Raw genomic sequence first — 23688 nt, forward strand, 5'->3', positions numbered from 1 at the left:
CAGTCCCTTATGTCAAACATTTTATTCAGCATATTTAATAGGACATGTAAGAGCATCATTTTAGGATACAGCTTATTTTTCATAAAGATAGTGTCCACAGAAAAGAAATAAACCTGAAAAGCTTGAACACTTTGGCTGCATTTTTAAAGATTAAAACTCCTCTACTGTTAAGATTACTTTTATTATTTAAATTGTAGCGATGTGTTCCTACTAATAATTGCTTCTTTACAAATACAGCCAAAGAGGGAACAATGGAAGGAGTGAGAGATGGCTTGTGCATTTACATAAATGCATCCTTTTTATTTTTTTGGAGACAAACACTAAAAGGAAGAATAAAAACTAACCTCAAATAAAAAGATGTACCATATTTTACAGGTTTGTGGGGGCAGGCGGGGGGTAGTACACCAGATCTTTCCAGTTGCCACCACAGCAACACTATACATGACAACGTATCTGTCTCGAGAAAAATCTGGAACAAAATCACAGTAATACATTCACACCATGCCAGGAACACGCTCTGGACCACAGGCCATCCAAATCCTCTGCCGCACGTTCCCTCTCATCCATCCATCCATCCATCCATCTTTCTTTACAGTCTCCAGGGTGAGTGGAACTCGGAGGCGGGGAGAGGGGTGCAGTGCGTTGTTTCGAAGTTTCGCATGTACTTCCGCGCCTGGGAGAGAGAGAAAAGACAGCGGGGATGGAGGAGGAATGGAGAATGAGAGGTGTGGGAGGGCAATGAACAAAAAGTGCAGAACTTGATTATATTAGGTTCAGTCTTTCTGGCTCAGTGCCTTACAAATCTCTCCCATCTCTTAAGGGTTTACACGGGAGGTGAATAAAGCCTAATTCAGAAGGAATTACCGAGGGAGGAAAAGCATAGCATTAGCTGTAATTGATGGCACTGCTCTTGTTTGATGTTAAATGACTTCAATAAGCTGAGCGCGGTGAAATATATTACACCAGTCAACCTGAGAGCACAGGTGAGCTGGTTACTATGGCGACCAGAATAGTGTTCCTCAGTGGTAATGATGTCTGTGAATAGCTGTGATGTTTTCTTTTTTTGAGTGTGAGAGAAGAGGGGAGGGAAGCCAACCTTAAACAGGAAAATGGGGCTTATTGTAGTAAAGGAAATTAGACTTTGTATCCTGATTTAGAGCAGTATGATAAAGACAACAGGTGGCTGCCCTTTAAACGAGACAGAAGAAACAACTGTACACATGGAGATTGAGTGCACGGATAACAAAGATTTCCTCACCAAGAAAAGAGCCAGCTGCCGCCTTCCCTCCAGAGTCATGTCCTCACCTGGTAACAGATACATAACAGAGTGTGTGAGGTCATGTAAGAGAAATGCGTATATGAGGGTAGTGCTCTGTGCAGTGTATTTGCCTAGTAAATTTGAGAGGACCCAGGGGCTTACCAACACTCCATGGAAACAAAACATCTCTGTCTGCCTGATACGACTGCAGCACAGACACACACCAGTCATCGTCCACCTCATAGCCACTGTACACAGATGCTGCACAGAAAGAGTGACATACACATTTCTTCATCAGTTTAACACAATAAGTTGAGTACAAATTTACAAAAAACTGCAGAGTTTAAATGGTAAGTTCAATGGTTTCTAATGTGGACCCCATTTTCCAGTGATTTACATCTAATTACCAAATGGGAAAAACCCTTTTTGTGAAGAGTACCAGAAACAGCCCTTAAATCGCCATACACACCAGACTCTATTTAAATAACCTGTCATTTTAGTGTGCATAGAGCCAGCATATTTTTACATCTAAATGGGTGAATTAAGGGTTAATTTAAACCAAACCAGAGTTGGTAATTGTGGAAATAATGGAAACACAAACCAAGACAGTTTCTGTGAGTTTTATTTTGTTTTCTTTATCTTTGAGGGAAGTGTGTTTTACAATGATAAAATTACTGTTTATTTAAATGGACTCTGGTGGGTTTGGCGAAAGCGATAAACAGCCAGTTTGTGGCTTTAAAAAAAGGATTTAATTCTTTACCAAAAAGACTGATCTGTGCCGGAATCCTTTACATAAGTTGTCAGAAAACTTACTAATAATCTGAGCGAGCCAGTGGCAAAAACAAAGGCATTCTGTGGACACAAATTGAAAGTGCAAATGTGCCCAGAGTGTCCACACTGCAGCCTGTTATGCGGCTGCCAGCTGCAGCAGGCTTGCTCAATACTGGACCGTTTTAAAAATTGTTGTTTTCCCCTCTTAGACACTAAAATATGCAAAATAGGGTCCATGTTGGGGAAAAAAGTACCCTTTAAAAGCCACTAAAAGTGTCAGACACAGTGAAATAGTGGTCACACATACCTTCTTCTAAGGGATTGGAGGATCCCAGCCATTGCCTGACGACTCTAATCCCTTCATCTGTCATTATTTTTGGATACCTATGCAGGGAAATGACATCAGCACTTACCGAATCTATTGTGTCCAAATATAGTGACTGTATCCAACAATGAGAGTACTGAAATTAGGTGTTTGAAAATAAGAAGACCAACCTGAATTGTAGTAGTTTGAGCAGGAGGTCGTTGCCTCTGTTAGACATGACATCCTCTGGACCTCTGTAATACACAGTGTACAACTTAATATGACTGTCAGTGGTCTTGTGATCACTGAGTAGGCAATTGAATGCTTTATCCTTCATCTGAATTAACCATCAAGGCACTTAACCCTCATCATACTGACAACTGCTGTTAGAAACGGTGGAGGATTCAAGTGCTGGGTAGTTCTCTTGTGTGACTGAGTGTTTACAATCATGTTCAACTATTATACAACTACTCTGGGGGGTAAAGTGCTATCATGTCATACAGAAAATGACATGCCATTTACCATGCATCTACTGTATATATAGAATACTGATGTGCATAATCATGCCACAGTTAATAGGACAGTTCACCCTGAACTCACAAATACATAGTGCACACTTCCTTCTGTGCTGTGACATGATTGACAGGTGTAGTTTGGTAAAAAGAAAATAGTTCCTACATGAAACTGTTCACAACAAGGTCAGTGGATTATCTTGAGTAACTGGGTTATGATTCTGTAAAGAGACATTGCTGTTGACTTCTTCAGTGTATCTTTGGCACTTTGAGCACCACAAGCTGAGTGCCTTCTAGTTCCACTATGTTCTAGAGAAGGCAGACATCTCTGTGGCCTTATCTCCCAACACTCGGCAACTCACACCAAAACAATCAAGACTGATAAACAGCAATACAGGTGAGAGGGAAAATATATATTTTTTGATTTTGGGTTGAAATGCCCCTATAAATTAATAACAATGAATGACTTGCACCTTCCTAGCCAATCAAATGATTGGCTAGGAAGGTCAAAATATTACTTCTTTAACTACTTGGCAAAATGTCACTGACTGCTTCATGACAAGAAAAAATGTTTCCTATCAAAAAAACAGAGAAGAAAAAAGCTGTTGTGCCTCAGTGGATGATGGGTTTCTTTTCATTATAGAGAACCTTTTTTGTGTCAGTCCGACGTCAAGGGCAAAAAAATAAAAAAAAGAAGTTCTTTTTAACTGAACCGTTGTAGAGCACTCAAGCTTGTGCAAACCCACTGGGAAGCAAACCTGCTACACGATACACTAATACATTTTATGCTGGACTGTTGGAACTCACGTTGTGGTGATGATCTCATCTCTGGTTCTCCTAATCAGTAGCACTGGTCCCTGATATCTGCAGGAGGAAGAGAAGTAGACATGTTAGTCATCAGCCACATCGCTGTGAGCTACACCAACAAAAAAAAAACAAAAGTCATTTTCACAATTACACTCCAATATGTTGCGTAATGCTCAATGATGTGGACTTTGACTTTTATGATTAGTGTCACTATAAATACACACTCACTTGAGAAGCTGCTCGGCGTTGTTGAGGTTCATGTATTGCCTAACTGTGTGTTGTACCAACGGCCCTAAGAGAGAACCAAAATGTTTCATTTGCGAAAACAAAGCTCCCAACTGTAAACAATTTATAGAGTGTATAATCCTGACTCACTCCAGCTGTCAGGCATGACCTTGAGGGCTAGCGGCAGGAGGTCATCAAAGGAGGCGTCCAACACTACCGATTGGATCTCTGGATATGACATCACTGCCCAGCTGGCTAAGAAAGGACATGGAGAGATAAAGGGACAAAATGAGGAGCAGGGGATAAGCAGAACCATGAACGAAGGACTAAATAACACAATTTACATTTATAGCATAGTGCCCATTAATCATATACTGTTCTGGTCTTTGTGTACCTGTGAATCCTCCTATGGACCAGGCATAGATGACAATGTCAGTGAGCTGGAAGCCCAGTTTGTGCATTGCAAACTGGATCACTACATCCATGGCGTTGGCTTCATTCTGGGGGAATGGAACTCCCTGGCAGAAAAATACAAGTGAAGCAACATCCATGCATTATCAAACATCACAGTAGCACTCAAACCACCTACGGAACAATGTACTAACGAAGAGTTAACAGATATTCAGTGTTGAATTCCATTACACAGTTAATATCAACCAAGGGAGTGTGCTTGGCCTCTTGTGCAATGTGTCAAACTGAAACCAGAATTTCAACATGCCATTGTTTCCCCATTGTATTAAGACTATGAGAACCACAGGCATACACTGTAAGCTAATTTTAGTTTATGGCTGTAGAACCAAAACTGAAAACACTGCTTACTGTACTTCCTCCAAAGCCAGGGTGGTTCCAGCCCAGTACAGAGTAGCCACCTGCAGTGCACATAAACACAAGATTTAAGTACAGCATGATACTTGAAACACAACAATATCAGACTAATATAAATTATGTGCTTTGGCATTATAAAATATCTTATCACTCTTGTGTAGTGGCAGATTTCTCACCCTCCAGTGGAGTGTTCATGCAGCCTACTTCATAGAAGCCTGCGTTCCCCTCACAGCAGATGACCTGTGGCAGAATTCAGACAATTCAAGAGACCGATGTGACACGAGATTTGTGGGACCCTGGAACAAGCCTGAGGACAATAACACAGCAAATCACTGCAGACACTAACCAGAGTCTGGCCATTCTGTCCGCTGTCTCTCCTTCGATCCACAAACATTGTGTCGATCTCGTTGCCATCGCAGGCCACAAGCTTATTCCTCTGGCCTTCAAACTGTGACAAAATGGAGGCATTTTGACAGAGAATGATGATCAGCGTTTATTAAAGTGAGTATAGACAGTTAGAGAATGGGTGTGTGTTGTTTTTTTATCCCTACCTCTTCTATTAACCTAGCCTGGCCTTGCTGGAGCATGGGCCTCATGGCTTTCTGCAGTAAACCTACAGAGCCGGGGTACAGCATCCTCCTCCCAAATGAGTGGGCAATAAGAAAACTGGAGAGGGGAAAAAACAGAGATGATGACTCTGTATACCACTGGGCAAATACTTTACATTTTCCTGAAATAAAAAGGGTGAATTGTGGTGAAATATGATGGAACCTTCTATAAAGCAGACATTATCTATCCCCTTACTGTGATAATTGTACCAAATCTGCAGTGTCATCTTGGAGTCACACACAGTCTTAATTTTTGGATCATGCTACATAAACTACATTTACCTGATGATGTGGCATGGTAGAGTGCGCACAGAATTGAGGACGTTGTCTGCTGCTCCTCTTAATCTGGGCTCGGGCTTTAGCAGTGAAACACCAGCCTTGGATAGTTTTCTGTCACACACAGAGTCAAAGGCTTATAATGAAACAGATGAGCCACAAAGCATTTGACATTCCGTGGGCGCATTTATCCAATGTTCTTCACAGTGCTGTGAGTGCATGTATTCATAATGAACTGACCCTGAAGGGAATAGAACTGCAGCAAACACACGGCCATTTCAAATGGCAATATTATATAAAAGCAAAAACGTACGGATTGCTGACTTCCGTCCAGCTGAAATCTGAAGGCCAATACGAGAAGTCAAAGTCGTAGCACCTCAGTTTTTTCTGGAAAAAAAGTAATTCCTTGAATTCAGCATTAAGGACACCTACAAACACATTTGTAATTATTCTTTTGTCACCTTATACCCCAAAAGATGGAGAACACCGACAGCAAATCCTGATGAACGGTGATTGTATGGAGTTGCCATGATCTTACCTTGTTTGATGGTGTGTGATTCTTCTTGGTTTCTTCAAGAACGGAGATAAACTGTAGATACTCAGAGTTTTTCCATCTCCCCCACCCTGGAAGAGAAAAGGAAAGATGGAAGGGAGGCAGAAAGAAAACACAAACACAGAGAGATATAGGCTAAACAGTACACATAAAACACAAACAGCATTTTGCTGCAAAGCCTCAAGGGTGCATTTAGTATGCTTTGTGGGTATAGACCTTGTGTAACAAGCTCAATGTTAATGAAATCTTATTGGCATGCAGAATATGCAGCATATGTTGTGATATGTAAAAGATGAAAGAATAGAATTAGTCATCGCATGCCAGTTAGTTGAAATCTGGTGCCCCACCTCTAAGACAGGCCACTCCTAGAAGACACACCAGCACTGTTCCCACATACTGACTCACTGGAACCAGCTTGCTGCTGCAGATGTAACCTAAAAATACACAAAGAAGTGATGACACAGACATCCAAATGAACCCCCTCTCATTCCCTGCTAAACCTGAGCCTCATTAACGGGCACCAATACAAAGATTCACAGTCTGACAACTACCCTACAACCATATGCATAAATCAATATCAGAAGCTCAATTACACATTGCAGAGTAGCACACAACCTCAAGCAATTAATTTCTATTGCGGCACAGTCTCACTGGATGATTCAGTTGATTAACTTTATATTAATCCCACTTGTAGGAGAACAGAGAACATCCCCCCAGTGGCAGTTTTTCTTCCTTAATGGAAGGAGAAATGTCATACAGAATTAAAAAAAAAACATTTTGTGACATTCATCACTGCCAAAAACTCTGAAAAAAGACTCCTACTGAAACATATCCAGTTCAGATTTTAATATAAACTCCAAGTATAGCATAAAGCAATAAGACATATGGAAAAAAAAAATGCAATTTGCTATTTTTACAAAGCTGGGACTGTTTACATGCAAGTAAGCCTAGGTGACGAGGAAGAAATGATTATCATGATAGTAATATGGATATTTTCTGATACTTTGGTTCTATATTAAAAGTTTACACAGTGATGTTTATATACCTTCACATATCAATAGAACAAAAATGACAGATATGTACACCCGCTTACTTTCACCATTTTCAGTCAGACATCCCGCAATCTAACCTAACAGAGATAATGGCAACCAGGCATGAGAGCGTTGTTGGGAAGCATTTCAACAAAATAAATGTGCAAGCTATGTAGCATTAAATTTGCATCTCACTGTGTTCAGTTTAGTAATCAATAATAATTTAATGCTTGTACTTGAATATAAAATTTACTTAAAACGCCCATCCCTAATAAAATTAATAATAAAACCTTTTTTCCATCAAACATAAATGTTATAGCTACACCTTGCTCAGCATTTTTGACTATAGAATTTTGCAGAGATAACATAACATCCTGATTTTATTTCACTGAAATTCAATAAATAATCATTCTAAATTGTCACCCAGTGCTTGTCAGGATTACCTCCTTTTGCACAACCATGTCTGTCCCTTTTTGTGACATGAACTGTTTTGATTATACGTCACAACTATGGCTAATATCAATGATTATTTTCATGTTCAATTATGTGGCAATGGTTTTCTCAATTAATTGCTGAGATGACAGCTTCAAATGTCTTGTTTTGTCCAACCAACAGTCCAAAAGTCAGACATATTCAATTTGCGAAAAAAAATATAAAGTAGAGAAAAGCAGCACATTCTGGAACCAGAGCTTGTTTTTTTTTATTCCTTAATAACTGACATATCAATTTGTTGCGCATTAGTTTGCAGTTGGTCAACTAAAGGACTAATAGCTCTAATAATTTCAGCTGTGGTCATGACAGCAGTAATGAGCAGAGAACAAACCTTGTGTTCCCCACCAAACATGATTCAATCAACCTACCTTTCCTGTACAGATAGCAGAGAAGAAGAGGAGAACTGTAGTAGGACAGGGACCACAGTGCTGAAGCCTGGAGGGAGAAAACAAACTTTACTTAACAGCACTTCTAAATCTTTTTCACACAGTATTATTAATCATACAACCATACTGACCCAACCGAGGATGCTGTCAGTATGTTTCTCCAGAGTCCTGGGTTGGTAGTTCCATCCCTGCTGTGAGAGAGACTGCTGTTCATAACATGAGCACTGTTGCTAACATCTGACTTTCAGATTGCTAATGTAAGCTAGCTAGTAGCACTGATTGACTGTGGGCGTTTAAAGAGACAAGGTGATAGATATTCCTATTACACAGTCTGTATAGTGTCTCTGTTAAAGTAAAGTCATATGTTCATTGGTGTTATTCGTTAACTATTCAGCTTCTGTCTTTTTTTCTCCCGTTTTGGCAAAGTTTCCTTTCACCTGCTTGCACTTAGCGTTAGCATTACCAGGTTAATGTCATTGAGCAATAACGTTACAGTTAAAGAACCGCAAGTTTGACTGTCTGTTGTCGTGGCGGTGAGACAGAAATGAAATGCACATGAAAAGACAGGCGTATTGATGTGCGGCTGTCATTTCATTCATTTACAAACTGTCACCCCCGGCGGCTGTGCGGTGACAGCAGGGTTTCAAAAACATACACATGACACTTCCGGGGGCGCAGCCGGAGCTACATCAGTGCTAAGAGATTAAATACTGCTCGGTTTTCGCAGTCGGCTGTTCTCAAACAAATGCAAAACATTGTGGATAACCCTACCCTTCTCCCGGCCCTGCCTTCAGGTCGAGACTGGTCCGTTGAACGGTGAATTCGTTGTAAATGGGGCCCTAAAATACAGCGAAGCAACATCCAGCCGGCCATTCTTCCACTGCAAGGACTACGGAAGCCTGCGCTGACCATAAATCTCAAAGGCGAAAGCGCCCAGAAATGGGTTGAAAGAATGTACTGGAGACAAGCATCATAACAGACAACATATTTATTTAGAAATACTACACTTAAATACATATATCAATAGAAGTACAAGACAACTGGCACAGTACCTAATGTTTAAGTACATAAGAGACAATATAACATTAACCTTAACACATTTGAGATACATTTTACACTCTTGTGTGAATCCTCTCCACTACAAAGCAAATCAGTAATAAAGTACCTATAAAGAGGGATAGCATAGAATACAAAAAAAAGCATTCAAACAATTGAGCTGCATCTCCCTGAAGCATTGAAGTTTTTCTTCAAATCCCAACTCTGACATTCAGTTGTTACTTTTGTTTATAAAGGCCTTCTGCTGCAGCTGGGAACTGAGCGGATGTGACAGCTGGATGAGGATGAGATGTGGGTAGGTGATCAGCTCTGACACTGTTAGTATCTGAAAACAGAGCACAAAGACAAACTCGCACAAAAATCTCTCGTCCCCCAGTCTCTTTTATTCTTCCTTAAACACAAACATAGACAGCCCACGCAACAACAACACACGGGCGAAGGAGCGCTGCCTGTCAGCGCATGGCGTGATATTATGCCACAGTGTCAGAGTGATGTTCAGGCCAGCATGATTGGTGAGTGTGAGAGGAGTGTGAGGGGCAGATGAGTGACAGTACAAACATACACACACACACACACACATACACACGCTACAGTTCAACATACAAAAGCACACACAGGTGATGCAAGGCTTTTTGCTTACCGCTCCAGTTCCTTATAGACATCATCCTCTCCTCTTGGCTTCAGATCCTGGCATAAAGAGGGAAAGGGGGAAGGGAGGCAGGGGAAGAGTGGAACAGTGAAGAGGAGGATAAAAAGAGAGTCTCATGGTACTGAGGCCAGATTTATGTCCCTCTGTACCCTGTGTAATGAGATTGATTTGTTAATACCACTAATGTAAGGGTGACAGTTGATAGGCAATGGGTTTATCTGAGAGAGGGCTGACAGATTGGAGGAGAGGACTGCAAGTGTGAGGGAAGACACATCTGCTGACAGCTTAGGGAGGAGGCAATAGAGTGAGAGTCTGCATGCATTTGTGGATGTGTGTGTCACAACTCCTCACAAACACACACATGCACCATGCCTTTGAGTGTGTGCGCAGGGGGACGACACAATAACTCACCATGTAGACTGAGCCCTGGGGGGGAGCCTGTTGGGAAGGGAAGAGAGCAGAGAAAACAGGTTTAATGAACAACAAGTGACAGAAAAGGAAGGATAGTGGAAATCAGGGGGGAAACAGAATTAGAGGAGGAAAGCAAAAAAAAGTGTACAACAGAGACAAGATAGGAGAGGGGAGGGTGGGAGTAACATAAAGAGAAGAGAAGGAGTGCTAAATACTAGAGGGGAAGATGAGGGCAAAAAGAGCAAGGAAATTCATCCATGGGTGTTTTATTTTTTGAAAACGTCTGAATGCGTCACCTGTCTGACATCCTCAGGATTCTCATAGATGTTCTCTGCTTCACCCGAGTGGACAGACAGGGACTGCTCAATACCTGAGAACAGAGAGATAGTTACCAGTACAGTCTGACACACACAAATGCACAGGGAAGGGAGGGGCATGGGGGCAGATTCATTACAACAACCCCAGAGGATGTCACGGCCCGCATCACTCAGTGGCAGCCGGCAGGGGCCAAAGATGGACAGAACATGAAAAGCTGTCAGAAAAAAAAAGAAAACGCCGGAAGACTCACCGCGATCAGAAATGTGTTTCTGTCTCCATAGCAACACACAGACAGCCACAGCAACCAGGGGCACCAGGAGTAATAAAGCAGAGAGAAAAGGGAGCAGGGAGGGGGTGTCGATCTTGACTAAATAAAAAAAAAAGTGAGACAGAGTAAAAAAAACAAAAAAAAAACACAAATGTTTCCAAGAACGGTGTTAATATATAACTTGTGGAGCTATGAGCATGTCTGGTTAAATGACATGAGGAGAAGTCATTGCTATTTGTTCTCCACTTTGCTCTTTTGTTCAAGTTAAGAGGGGGCCACCTTTTTCTCCACACTTCAAGCTATGGATTTAAAGATATGTTGAGACTTCCTGAACATGTTACATGCATTTGCATCATGCTGCTGTCAGTCACAGACAATGGGCGCAGAGGAAGAGGGCGAAAAAATTCAGGCTCTGTCATACAGGGTGAATAGTCTGCACGACAGCTGGGTAGACATCGATCTGACAGACCCTCAGTCTGGACAGTAAACGCTGTCAATTTGAAATGTGGATGGGAAAAAGAAAAGCACCAGTATCAAAGAGACCAGATGCTGTCAGATCATTAGGCTACACAAAATCTCCAAAATGCCACTTCCATACCAAGTAGTTTGAGTTTTGCAAATCCTATTCCCTCAATTGTTATCTAAATATGTATGTAGTTATGTGTGTAGTGTGGGGAATGCCAGGAGAGGCTTTTCCATGCACACTGTCTTTGACATCTGAACCTTGCAACAAACTGCCTCCAGGCAAACTGACAAACAATGTAAATATCTGTCTTTCAGCTAAACCCTGTCAATGTAGCATCGGTAAACAGGTGGATAGAAAGCGTGGGCCTGATTATCACAAACATTACATAAGCAAACCATTTGCTCACTGTATTCAAATTGTGTTAGAATAGCTCATGCTTGCTATCAAACTTGTCAGGTTTGTTTGCATAATGAGGATGACATCAGCTTTGCAAAACACAGCCACAGGGCGACACGAGAAGCAGGAGGGAGGTGCTCGTTTCCACAGAGACTGCTGTAATTTAGTGTACCTGAGCAAGTGTTGTGTCACCGCCTGCTCACTGTTCATGGAGCACAAAGCGATCACATCTGTCAGATATCTTTGGATTACAAAAGAGAAACCTGATAAATAGAAAAAGTTACTCCAGAACTACAAAAATACACAAACAAATCATACAGTGTCTCTATGTGGAATTTGAGGTTGTCTGATGGACAGAAACCTGGCAAAAGTAAAGTTCACTCAGACAGCTCGTCAGATTTTGTTTGTTAAAGGCTTCACCTCACAGCACTGGTGTCACTGCTTTAAGCCGGCTTCAAAATGATCGATCATTATGTGCTGCGTGAGGTGTAATTGATTGGTGAATATGTGTCGAGGTTGCTAATGGAATACTGTAGTGAGCACTGACCCCGAGACTGACCTGCACTGTTCTCTGTGCCAGCTTTAACGCATGAATTATGGTAATTGAGTGCAGCGAAGTATGGCATAAATGCTCCCAGTTTCTCACAACGGCATCTTTTCTTTCTCTCTTTTTGTCACTCTCTCCACCTTTTTTCTCATCTTTCTGTATCTCACCTTCTCCTTTCCTTTAATTTGGCACTTCTTCCCTACCTCGTTTATTTCATCTCAAATGACGTAAGGGGTGAATTATATCAGTGCGATTGTAGAGGAGGGTGGCTGGTAGAAGGCAGACCAAAGAACTGCTTGAATGCTTTGCAAATGATGGACCAACTCAGGATAGCAAATGATTGCAGAACATCCCTGACATTTGAAGTATTTTATGTGCTGCAGAGCACAATGATTGCTTCCATTTTGCATTCTCTGAACTGTGCCACTGCTGAAAGGATTTCTATTATTCAGGATTTTTTTTACTTCTACAACAGGCACTATGTTTTTAGATTTGGCTTACAGCGCATAATATATCTCCAAATTATATATATATATATATATATATATATATATATATGTATGTGTGTGTGTGTGTGTGTGTGTGTGTGTTTATACAACACTTGTTGTATTGGTTTGTATTGGCCATTTTCAGTGAACTAAAAAGTTGTTTCAGTTTGTTCTTAGAGCCAGCCCTGTGCCAAATCTCACTATCTCTGGATGCCTCCTCATTAGAACTATTTATAAGCATTTAACTGTCACTGCTTATTGTCATACTATTTATTAATAACCAAGAATTTTGGAGCTATCTTGCATTATTGCAGCATTTGTGCAACCTGTCACTTTTCAGCAGTGTAAATGTAGGTCATCCAACACTCACATTATCTGAACTTCTCACTCTGCTCAGTATAAAATTCCTCATGTTCCACTGGACAAATTCAGCCCCGACTATATTTTTTTTTTCTGATCCAACCTCTCCAATCAGGCGAAATCTTGCAGCTCCCTATCTTTATCACCTTCTCACTCTTTCCTCCATTTCCATTACTCTTATAGCCTTACCATCAGCATGCATCGTGATGAGCTCTGGGCCCCTCAACCCAAGTGATGTATTGGGGTATGGGGAGTGAACTCATCTCTGCTGGGGGATCCATTCAACTGTCACATCCTCCTGTGCTCCCCCACAGCCACCAATACAATAAGCCTGAATAATTTAGTTTTTGTGGGGAGAGATGTCCTAAGGTCCTGTCTTCTTATATTCGCATATCAGCTGGGTGAGTGTGATGAGAAAAACGATAGCCTTTAAGTTTTATATTTCAGAAAAAAAGCTGAGTTTTACAACTGTGGTGGATTTCTCATAAAAATGGGCACGTAAATGGACCGAGTTATTCCTGCTGGATATTATCTGCAAATCACAACCTTACAGAAGTCTTGACCTGTGACCTTTTCAACTGCATTAAGAAAGCATAACATATGGTATCTGTCAGAAGCTTTTTCCTTTCGTAAACCGTGGGCTTTCTGGCAGAAGAATTGACCTGTGGTTGGCTTGAATTCACCGCAGAACGCTTCACAGAGCACATATTCGAGAATCTTCCACATTCATGGTTCATTATCTCCACTGAGCTGACAGGAAGTCTGCCAGGAATCATGTGCAAATAAAGTAGTATAGTGTTGATATAGAAAATCAGCAAACAGACCAGTCTTTGTTATACCATACCATCCTTCTCAGCTTCATGGGGCAGTGTGACAGCTTGAGTTGCCCAGACGGTCCGGCCATTTTTCAGCCGTAGGATGCAGGTGTAGTTCCCGGCTGTGTCAGGGGCGATGGGTAAGGCCAGAGTGGTGGTAATGCTGCCAGGGCGGTTGCTAAACAACTCTAGCCGGCGACTCTTATTCTGGTACTTCCAAACAGCACTTTGGACCTGAGACCGCTCTGAGTACAGGCACCCCAATTCCAGCTTTGAGGAGGAATAGCTGATTTTAACTGTGGATGTGATGCAGAGCGGCAAGGGGGAGGGAAGAGGAGTGTAGGAGGATAAGGGAGAGAAAATGTTACAGACGCATGAAACAAATGAAAAGAAATCGAAGGAAGGATGAGTAAGTGAAAAAGACAGGCGGGAGGGAAGAGAAAGGAGTGAGGCAGGACGAGAAAGTGAGTTAAAGGGTAGTGTGTGAATATAGAAAAGGCCAAGGACAGACAGAGAGTAATTGGGTGAGGGGAGAGTGATATGAAAAACAAAGAACAATTCAGAGAGGGGTCAAAATAATATATATTCATTAAAGTGATTTGCTGCTAATGCATTGGTTGACTGTGACTGATGCTTAGTGTCTCATCAAAGTGAAATGAGGATCCATCTGGGTGTAATCAAGCTCCACAGACCCCCCCCCCCCCCCAACACACACACACACACACACACACATAAAAACACGCACATTTCAGCCTTGATTAGTGTGATCAGTGTGGGCCACATACAGCCTTGGTGGGAGGGCAGCAGGTATAATCATACATAATGATACTTATAATGAGGTGGGGTAAAAATATATGCATCACATGATTAGTGTGTGGGTGGATGTGTACGTGTGTGTGTATGAGGGATGCAGATGCGTGAAGCAGGGTGACAGTGACAGTGACGGATTGGCTGGTCATGTCTGGGCGGCTGTGATGGATGCCAGTGGGACTGTGATTAGTAAAGTCTTCCAAGGCCTCCATGACAGGGCATTGTACGTGCATGTGTGTGTGTTGGGTTATGCTTGTGTGGGTGCAAATGTACTCTGCAAAGGTTGAAACCTCCTCAAGGCTCTCACATTAAAATCAACAGATGTTCCTCTTTAAATTTATGAATCCAGCAAATGTTCCTTTTCATGAGCAATATTGTAAATGTTCGCATTTAATAATGTCACATTTTACTAATAGCTGTAGGAAATTTGCTTAAAATCGTGCTTATTCCTCAGTGTATGATCTGTGAGAATAATACACTGGGAGCTATCTTGCTTAACCCTCATTCTACCAACTGGAGTACCACAGACCCTAGAGGTATACTTTTTGTCATATCTCACAGATGCTTTGTTCTATCATCAAAATTTTTAACAACTTTGTCAATTAATTTGTTCCTAACGACTTTATATCATTGTTTTCTGCCTCTGTTTAAATTAGTACTTTTTAAAAGTACCAATGTGTTGGGTGCCAGTCAAAGGCAGCCAATGCAGTTTGCAGGACATATTCCTCCCATTAGTCTGAAAAAAGACATGTTATGAATGCAAAACAGCCGAAAATCTCAAAATTCACCTTAACAGATGAGACTTTTGATGCAGCAGACACAGATTTCCTCATGTGCTCTGTCGATGACCCTAAAGCTCTTCTCTAAAGCAGCATGATGATCATTTCATTATAGAATGACTATTCTATTATGACTATTAAATTCAACTGATCAATTCAAGAAAAATATTCTCCTGCAAAATCTACTTGTAAAAAGGTGTTCCCTTTGCTCCCAAAACAGACAGCAAGGTAGCGAATGTTTGCTCCTCCTGTCACCTGCCAGTATGCCTTGAGCAGAGCATGAACCAAATCTTGTACTATATGTGTTCACAGTTCTATTTAAACACCATTCATTTTTCATGTACAAATTGGAAATTCAAAACTTGAATTACACTAATTTAGCCTTTATTTTGACAGAGGGTCACACTGAAACCAATGTCTCTGTCTAATTTTGTAGCGAAACACAAAGAAGTTTGAATGACTGTGGGTTTATTACAATTCTTTTTTGGTGGTGTATATACTGTAACACAAATCATGTTTACTTGAACTTACTGAAAACTAAAATATACCAAATACTTATACTTGAGATAAAAGCTGCAATTTGTGGTGAAGAAAAGTATATATGTTTTACATTTTCCCATGATGGTTGTGTCTTAACAGTAGTTTATTCTTGTCAGTAGTCCTTGTATGTTAAATATGTTGGTAGGATGAGGGTTAAGGGCACATCAGCAGAGTAAATGCTTCTATAGAGAGGTTTCTGTATTCACTGTGTCACCTTCTGCTGCTTATTTTGGCACTTTCTTGTACATTGCTCAGATTATAAAGACTAATTTAACAGTCACTCTCATATCTACATGCACACCAAGTCTGGAGCTGGAGCCAGAGGACAATAATTAGCTTAGCTTAGCATAAAGACTGGAAGCAGTGGGAAACAGCTCGCCTGGCATGGCCCAGTGTACAGATGTCACTCCTCAGTTATGTCTCATGTGTTAATCCACACACAAGCAGAAATGCAAAAAATTGGGAGCGTGTTATGTCTAAAGAGGATAAAGTGACTTTTGGAGTCTTGCTGTCACAGTGAGGTTGCCAGGCAACCAACAGAGAGTCAGTGTCCCACCAATTGTGCAACTTTCAGAAACCTACAATTTTGTGATTTGCCTGCTGTGCCGACGGGAGAGAGAAGCCAGGACTTGAATTCTCTCTCTCTTTTTTCATTGTTGGCCCAATTATTTCCTTCACTTTTCATGTGTCTTCATGAGTTCAACACCACGGATGCCCCGCAGAAGAGATTGCCTTAAAATATGCCCCATCCCTGTAATTAAACGATATCACATCTCGCACTCTCTGTAGGTGCGTTTTCATCCACCTATTTTTATGCGCATTTTCAATTTGGGCATAAAAAACCTAAGAGGAAACGCTGGAAATTGTAAAAAAAAACTGAGATATGGCAAAAAGTTTTTAAGCTTGAGGGAGGTGGAAAAGTTGGTGCTCATGAGGCAAGTGTGACTAAGTGCAATGGAAACTGATTGATGATGTACAGTCATGTTGTCATTGCAAAGGCTACTGCAAATCCTCCTCATCGTCTTTGGATGGCTTTTACCGCACTATGCACACAGAACTCCACCAAGAGCACGTAACTGTGATATTATCCATTGTCCAGTGTGCCCTCTGTTATTATACATTCATTGTTTTTTAATAATTCGAGGTCTGACTGGCGCTCTTTTAACTACATCATCTCGTTGTGCCCTCCTCTGCAGAGGCACCCGACTGGAGAATTAGTTCACCTACTGCTTATCTCATTTTCTGTTGCAGATTTTCTGCAAATTCAGTTAAAATGTGTGCTACATTTGGCTGTAAACTCAACTTATGACAGCTTTTGTGTCAGTGTTCTGAGCAACTATAAACACTTCTGATTACAAACTAATTTGCTCCGGCAGAATCCAACTCTTCCTCTCTCTAAGCTAAGCTAATTACTTCCTGATTCCAACTCCATTCTTACAGCACAGACATGAGAGAGGTATCCGTCTGCTTATCTAACTCTCAGTGAGATAGCAAATAAGATTTTTATCCAAACTTTCAAAATATTCCTTTAGATAAAGTATAGATAAGAAACAAATTATAGGAAAAAAACAGAAATAAATAAAACTGTGGAGAAACTTTACAAATACAGATGCCTCCAACCAGCTCATGACTGGTCACTAAATGATTTGATGAGTATGATAATGCTGTTAGTCAGTCACATCTTGTGGCTGTCGCAGTCACCATATGTCAACCTGGACAAACACCTATGGAATATTTCATGATTCAAACATCACATGAGAGATAACCTGTTGGAAGAGTGATGTTCAATCTCTCCAGCAAAAGACTTGGAGCATAAAAGCTGCTCTGGAGGCTCCTGATGGCTCAGCACCTTACTAAGACATTTTATGTTGGTTTTCCCCTTTGATTTGTCAACCCCTTTCATCACAGCTGCTTTGCATAACAGCATCCACAAAATGTTATGTCATTTAACACAAATACACAAGGTTATTATAGAAGTGACACCACTTGTCTCATAAATCCATCCCTGCCCTTTATTTTGTTCCTCCTAATCCACCTCCTCCTTGTCTTTCTCCTCCTCCTGACCGTGTTTCGTACCTTTCAGCACGCTCAGCGTGACCCTGTTGCTGAAGGCGTTGTCATTTTGGAACACGTCACAGACATAGAGGCCTCCATCTTGCAACCCAGGAGTGAGCAGAAAGGCGAAGCTCCCAGCCTCTGCGTTGTAGGGTGGGCCGGCAAGCATGAGTTTCTTGCTGTGCGCTGTTAAAATGGTGGAATCCCTCCAGCGGTCGTACTCGTACACCAACTTCATATCAGTAGCCCTCTTCCTGTCTGGAGGTAGCCAGTGCAGCCTGACGAAGTCTCCCACGACACCAGGACAGGTCATGAGGAAAGGGGTCTGAGCCTGAGTGGCAGTGGAGACTTCGCTTTCTGCAGGCAAGGAGGGGAGAAGACAGACATGAGAAACCAGAATGTTAAAATGGATGAGACAGTGAGAAAGCCGGATATGAAGACATAACAGTGCAAGCAGACATATAGACAGGGAATTCAGAATGAAAAGAGAGCGAATGAAGAGTGAGGTGAAGACAGATAGAGTAAACAGAATAGTAAGAGAGTAGGGAAATGGAGATAGGAGGAAAATTCCTACAACAATGGGGATTACGTTCTTATATGCTGAGAGTTACTTCCTCAGTTGGTCTTGCATTCTGCTCTGCCTGATTAGCAAGCTGCTGACACAGGACTTTGAGACTGCTTGTGTTACAAAGTCACTCACCATGTGTTATACTGGTGAATGAGGCCACATTGTCAGCTGTGGAGAGAAGGGAAGCAAGGGGGTGGGGGAGTGGGGGCAAAAAGCAAATAATGAATAATACATAAATGTAGCAACTATAATATTCACAGGAGGACTGGCTGAATTTTAGTGCAGATCTACAGTAGACTTTTGAAGCTTGAAACTGGTCTATAAAAGTAAATACTTTGAAGAAATGTAGCTACAGGATGCTTAAATAAATAATGCTGCTGCTAGAGTTTCAAGCACTGATGCCCACTCATACCATCAACAAAAGCAACAATAAATGCACTCAATTCCTCAATGCTTTTGCTTTTCTCTCTCTCAAATCAGTCTCACCATCAACAGTCACCTCCACGTTGAAGGGGAAAAGAGCGCTGCTGCTGTTACCCCAAGGGTGAACCATACAAACATAAGCCCCATTGTCACTGTTCTGGACCTGTGGCAGTTTGGCCACTGTGCCTGTGTTTGGCTTCGTCTCACTCTTTATGGGAATGCCGCCAGGTGCTGCCCAGGTGATCTTTTTGGCGGCAGAGGGAGGATTAACACAAGCAATCAGCCGCAGGGTGCTTTGCTGAGGAATGGGTGCAGCAGGGACAACCGTCACTGGAGATGAGGGAGGGGTGGAAGAGATTTTAAAATGTTTTACCCAGTAAAAGTTGCAATACCACAATGTAAGTATTCTATCACAAGTAAATGTTCAACAGTTCATTTTTATCTTTGTAGAAGCAGATCAGGATCACCAGCAAAATATACTTAAAGTAGAAAAAGTGAAAGTGCTCACTATGCACAACAGACCCTTTTAAGGGATACTATGCAGATTTTCAACCAGCTCTGTTTCATTACAGTGTGGGTAATATGTGTAAATGAGCTGTGGTGAACTTTCCTCCATCTGACCAGTACTGAGATCTCCCTGCTCATTTCTCAGCTCAAGGCAGATTTTTATTGGCTCTATGGTGGTTGTGTAAACTACAGATTGTACCTACACAAAGAGTAAAGAAGCAGATCAAGAGAAAGACCTACCCCTGTTCTCTCAAATGCAGACCAAACTCTTTTTAGTTTAAATGATAAAACTAAGCAGTTCTGAATAAAATATAAACCAAGATTCTGTTTCTATATTGCCTATTTGTCATCTGAAATGTCTTAAGAAACATGTTTTAGTGCACCGTTGGGTGGGTGCCATACTGTTTCCTGTATTATTTAAACAGAAAATACTGAGCCCAAATGTAAAACTAAGCAATGCTGATAAAATATGAACCAAGATTCTGTTTCTGTGTCGTCGTTTTCTCGCCTCAAATGTTTTCAGAAACATATTTTAGCTTAAATCCAGACTGTTTGGGTGCGTTCCAAATCACATACTTTTTCATTTTAGTTTTAGTAGGTGCTTCAGCTGCCCTTAAAAAGTATGTACTGTTGCATGCACTATGCACACAATAGAGACGTACTACTGTCTCATTGCATGACACCCTGAACTTTGACCCTCTTGCTATTATACCCATTACCTTGGAGATAAATTAACATCACTCAGCGAATTCGCCAGAGGTGGAGATCAACCTGAGGGGCTCTGCTGTTGTTACTTTGCAATGTATGTACTTTAACATTAAAGTTATGACTGCACAGATTTGTGACAGTGAAATTACATTTGCAGATCTCTGCCGTTGTTATTTTCATAGTTATATCCTTTTGTTGTTTGCAACATTTCTGATTATTTTGTTCATTTAAACAATCAATATTCCCATTATTACTATCTGACTGGTCATCAGTCACTTGTATGCCCTGTCATCCGTCATTGGGACTTCTGACAGCTGTCAATTCGCTTTCAAGCCAACATCTGTTTGAGGCTCAGTCGACATGAGGAATCGCCCACTACGCAGAGGATGGTGGGTCAGAATAGCCAGAAAAGCATGCTCTCTTACATACTGCAAAATGTGACCAGATGTAGTAGAACATCCTGGTATTTTAGGCATACTGCATTTCACCTACTTCGTGTTGGGACATACTGAATTTTTTTTCTGGCATACTATAAAGTATGGTAGTATGGGTATTGGAATGCACAGCTTGTTATAAACTGGCTGCCATATTGTTTCCTGTGGCAAAAACATCCAAGCTTGGATTATGTCACCCACACACAGTAGCATTTATTGGTCCAGGACAGTGTAGTGCACTAGGTTTTGTACCTCTTGAGCAAAAGCAAATGTGACAGCCCTTTTCTTCACCATTTCCAGAGGTATTTGTGTCTTTGTACTGCATATACAGCCCAGTTTTATATAAAAAAAGACCATCTTTCCATGTTTCCAGCAAGAGTTTCATGTTAAAAAATTAAGTCTATTGATGGATTGTCATCAGTGATGAAATAACATGTTAAGAGCTGCATAGGCTTTAGCTTTTATAAGATGATCATGTGGTTTGGATGTAAAATATTAATTCGCGGAACAATAAGTAACTTAAACTGTCCAATAAAATGTAGTGGAGTAAAAAGTAAAACATTAACTTCTGAACTGTAGTGGTTGAAATTTAATGTAGCATAAAATAGAAATACTCAAGTGCAACCTCAAAATTGTACAAGTGCAGCACTTGAGTAAATGCACTTTGTAACTTCTCACCACTGCAGGAAATGGAAATGAAGTGTGGTAAAAGTAATTTCTTGGTTATGGATTCTCATTAATTTGGCAATCAAGCAAATAATTAGTTGGTTAGAGTTATGTAACATTTCTCAAGAGGCCTCACAGAGAGATTTAGAGGACTGTAAAATTTCTTTAAAAAGTATAAAGATCTCACTTAAATGATAATAAAAAACTAATGTGAATAAATATTTAAATAGATAATATAGAGATATGAGTGCTGTACAAACTAATGATGTATAGTGTCGAAATATTCCTATGGGGTACAGGTGGTGTACAAATCTGACATGTAACCCATTGATTCTCCTACCTGTAAGGATGGCTAAGAGGATAATCTTCTCCTTCAGTTTCCTCTCTTGTTGCTTAATCAAGCATGAGTAGAGACCAATGTCCTCCATTGTGGGAACTAAGGACAGAGAGAAAACCCCTGTGTCTTGAAAGTTAGGGTCACTCAACTGCATGGATGCCCTCGAGGCACCACCCGAGAACTCGTTAGTTTCGCTGGCTGAGAGAACCAGTTTCAAATCATCCGCACCAAGTGACTTCACCATCCAGTTAATGGCCACGGCACCCCTGACTGTATCAGTGCAGACCAAGGTGGTAGGCATGCCCTCTCTCGCCACCACAACATCTTCCCAGTCTGAGGAAGAGATGACAGAAACTCAAGCGTTATAACCGGTGAGTTACTCAGGCGAGTCTTTTGGAAAGCCCTACAATTCTGCACTTCTACGACAGTGCTGATATGTGTTTTTATCTTGTTCTGGAAGTATGGGTTCACATGCTTTCCAGTCTGTCTGAAAGGAGCAGTGTGTAAGCTTTAGAGGGATTTAGTGTCATCTAGCAAAGAGGATCACAGACTGCAACCAGCTGAAACTTCTCCCGGTTAGAATTCTTTCAGTGTTCATTGCTCAGGAGGTTTTTAATCTAGACTTGAATTATCCACAGAGGTCTCTTACTATCCAAAACTGACCACGTGATTTAAACAGGTAAAAACACTGACAACAAATCAATGTTTTTCCTACGCTGTTTGGCTTGTTGCAGACAGGCTGCTATGTATGCTCATTTTTTTTCTCTGATAACTTAATGAGTGCTGTGCTCACTTTAATTCTGATCATGAGCATTATTACTGTCTGCAGACGTTCCTTCCACTTGAAAACAAACAGCCCTGGTGATTTAAACCAGTAACAACACAAAATTTCACATTACAAATTAGTGTATCTCTGATGCTGATTGTCGCAGCGGGGCTGCTAGCAACTAAGAACAACGTGAAAATGCAAAAATGTGAATGGCCTCATCTAGAGCCAGTGTTTGGTTTGTCTGTTCTGGGCTACTGTAGAAACATGGTGATGCATCACGGTGGACTGCATGACAGATGTAGATATAAATGGCTCATTCTCAGGTAACGAAAACACATTTCTTATTTTCAGGTGATTATGCACCGAAGAAACATACTTATCAAATTAAATTCCATTTCTGCCAGTATATCCTCCAAAATTCGACACACTGTACCTTTTAAAACACACGTGCCCATATACATTGAAATGGTTACAGGTCCCTGTAATTGTTTCTTCTTTCCATACTGTCCACAAATAGATCTCCTCCAAAAGCAATTTCAGTGTAACTGATGGAAGACAAAATCCACATTCCTATTTCAGTGTAGAAGAAGACCTCTAGAGTTTTGCTGAAGATTATATGAGGTCTCAGCAGTCAGAGTCAAATCTAATGGGTATATTCCAATGTTACAGTCTCTTTTGTACCAAATGCCATCTTTCTGTTTCCCTGGGCAGCATATCTTTGTTGAGCTGTGGCAGATATATTGAAACAAAAAGAGAGAACTTTGTAGAAAAAAAGACTAACTTTGGAACAAGACTATCTAATTTATGTTTTTAAGCATCATATTAGCTTCAAATGCATTTAAAATGCATCATACACAGAAGAGGTATTGTGGATTACGTCGACTGACAACCCTTACAGTTCATATATGGACGTGTTGTTTTAGGACAGACTTTAAAAAAACGAGAACCTATTTTCTAAAGGTCACATGAAAGCCAATAAATATGGAGGAAACAGGTTCATCCCTGTTTCCTCTCTAACAACTCCCCAGGAAGATCAGTTTAGGAATATTTTTGCAAATATCACAGAAAGTATTTCGTACCTGTGATGGCAGAGTGAGAGGAATTCACTGCAAAAGAGGAGACAAGAATAACGGCGAGAAAACCAGACTCCATCACACACTGAAAGAAAAGAAAGAAAAAAAAAAAACACTCTCACTGCACCAGCTGTCTCTCCAACACTGTGACCTTTCTAAGTACACTCCAGAACACCAAGTTTTGTTCACTTTCCTGG

At 40.9% G+C, this 23688-nt stretch overlaps 2 protein-coding genes across 6 annotated transcripts; both read right to left on the reverse strand.

The window, feature by feature from the left end:
- Positions 1-7: 7 nt before the first annotated feature.
- abhd16a (abhydrolase domain containing 16A, phospholipase) lies at positions 8-9213 on the reverse strand. 2 transcript variants are annotated; one of them, XM_033640099.2, is made up of 20 exons: positions 8820-9213; positions 8180-8236; positions 8031-8097; positions 6487-6573; positions 6125-6210; positions 5900-5973; positions 5593-5700; positions 5254-5368; positions 5049-5150; positions 4879-4942; positions 4697-4746; positions 4272-4395; positions 4028-4132; positions 3881-3944; positions 3653-3709; positions 2525-2587; positions 2337-2413; positions 1421-1519; positions 1259-1305; positions 8-673 (listed from the first exon to the last, which is right to left on the reverse strand). In XM_033640099.2, the coding sequence occupies exons 1-20, from the start codon at positions 9063-9065 to the stop codon at positions 590-592; spliced, it is 1776 nt and encodes a 591-aa protein (XP_033495990.2). In that variant the 5' UTR covers positions 9066-9213; the 3' UTR covers positions 8-589. The 2 variants fall into 2 exon arrangements, with proteins under 2 accessions (XP_033495990.2, XP_033495989.2); XM_033640098.2 differs by having other exon boundaries at positions 8180-8239.
- Positions 9214-9286: 73 nt separating this feature from the next.
- On the reverse strand, positions 9287-23688 carry g6fl (g6f-like). 4 transcript variants are annotated; one of them, XM_033640102.2, is made up of 11 exons: positions 23498-23685; positions 21653-21748; positions 19061-19327; positions 18707-18742; positions 18028-18363; positions 13852-14118; positions 10733-10849; positions 10461-10534; positions 10165-10191; positions 9745-9791; positions 9287-9429 (listed from the first exon to the last, which is right to left on the reverse strand). In XM_033640102.2, exons 1-11 carry the CDS (start codon positions 23568-23570, stop codon positions 9423-9425), a joined length of 1347 nt encoding a protein of 448 aa, XP_033495993.1. In that variant the 5' UTR covers positions 23571-23685; the 3' UTR covers positions 9287-9422. The 4 variants fall into 4 exon arrangements, with proteins under 4 accessions (XP_033495993.1, XP_033495991.1, XP_033495992.1 ...); XM_033640100.2 differs by having other exon boundaries at positions 21653-21982; positions 23498-23683; XM_033640101.2 differs by lacking the exon at positions 10733-10849 and having other exon boundaries at positions 21653-21982; positions 23498-23686.

Source organism: Epinephelus lanceolatus, chromosome 10 (assembly GCF_041903045.1).
Source record: "Epinephelus lanceolatus isolate andai-2023 chromosome 10, ASM4190304v1, whole genome shotgun sequence".
Taxonomy (NCBI): Eukaryota; Metazoa; Chordata; class Actinopteri; order Perciformes; family Serranidae; genus Epinephelus; species Epinephelus lanceolatus.

Bases quoted from the DNA above. Each gene is read 5' to 3' on its own strand.
- abhd16a (XM_033640098.2), bottom strand. From the start codon at position 9,065: ATGTATTTAAGTGTAGTATTTCTAAATAAATATGTTGTCTGTTATGAT. The intron at 6,574-8,030 runs GTAGGTTGATTG...GTGTATTTTTAG, and splicing joins CTGCTATCTGTACAGGAAAG to GTTACATCTGCAGCAGCAAG. The intron at 4,747-4,878 runs GTGAGAAATCTG...TGTGCACTGCAG, and splicing joins CATGAACACTCCACTGGAGG to GTGGCTACTCTGTACTGGGC.
- g6fl (XM_033640100.2), bottom strand. From the start codon at position 23,570: ATGGAGTCTGGTTTTCTCGCCGTTATTCTTGTCTCCTCTTTTGCAGTG. The intron at 21,983-23,497 runs GTACGAAATACT...TCTCTTCCTCAG, and splicing joins CTCTCACTCTGCCATCACAG to ACTGGGAAGATGTTGTGGTG. The intron at 9,792-10,164 runs GTGAGTTATTGT...TCTTTATGCCAG, and splicing joins CCCAGGGCTCAGTCTACATG to GATCTGAAGCCAAGAGGAGA.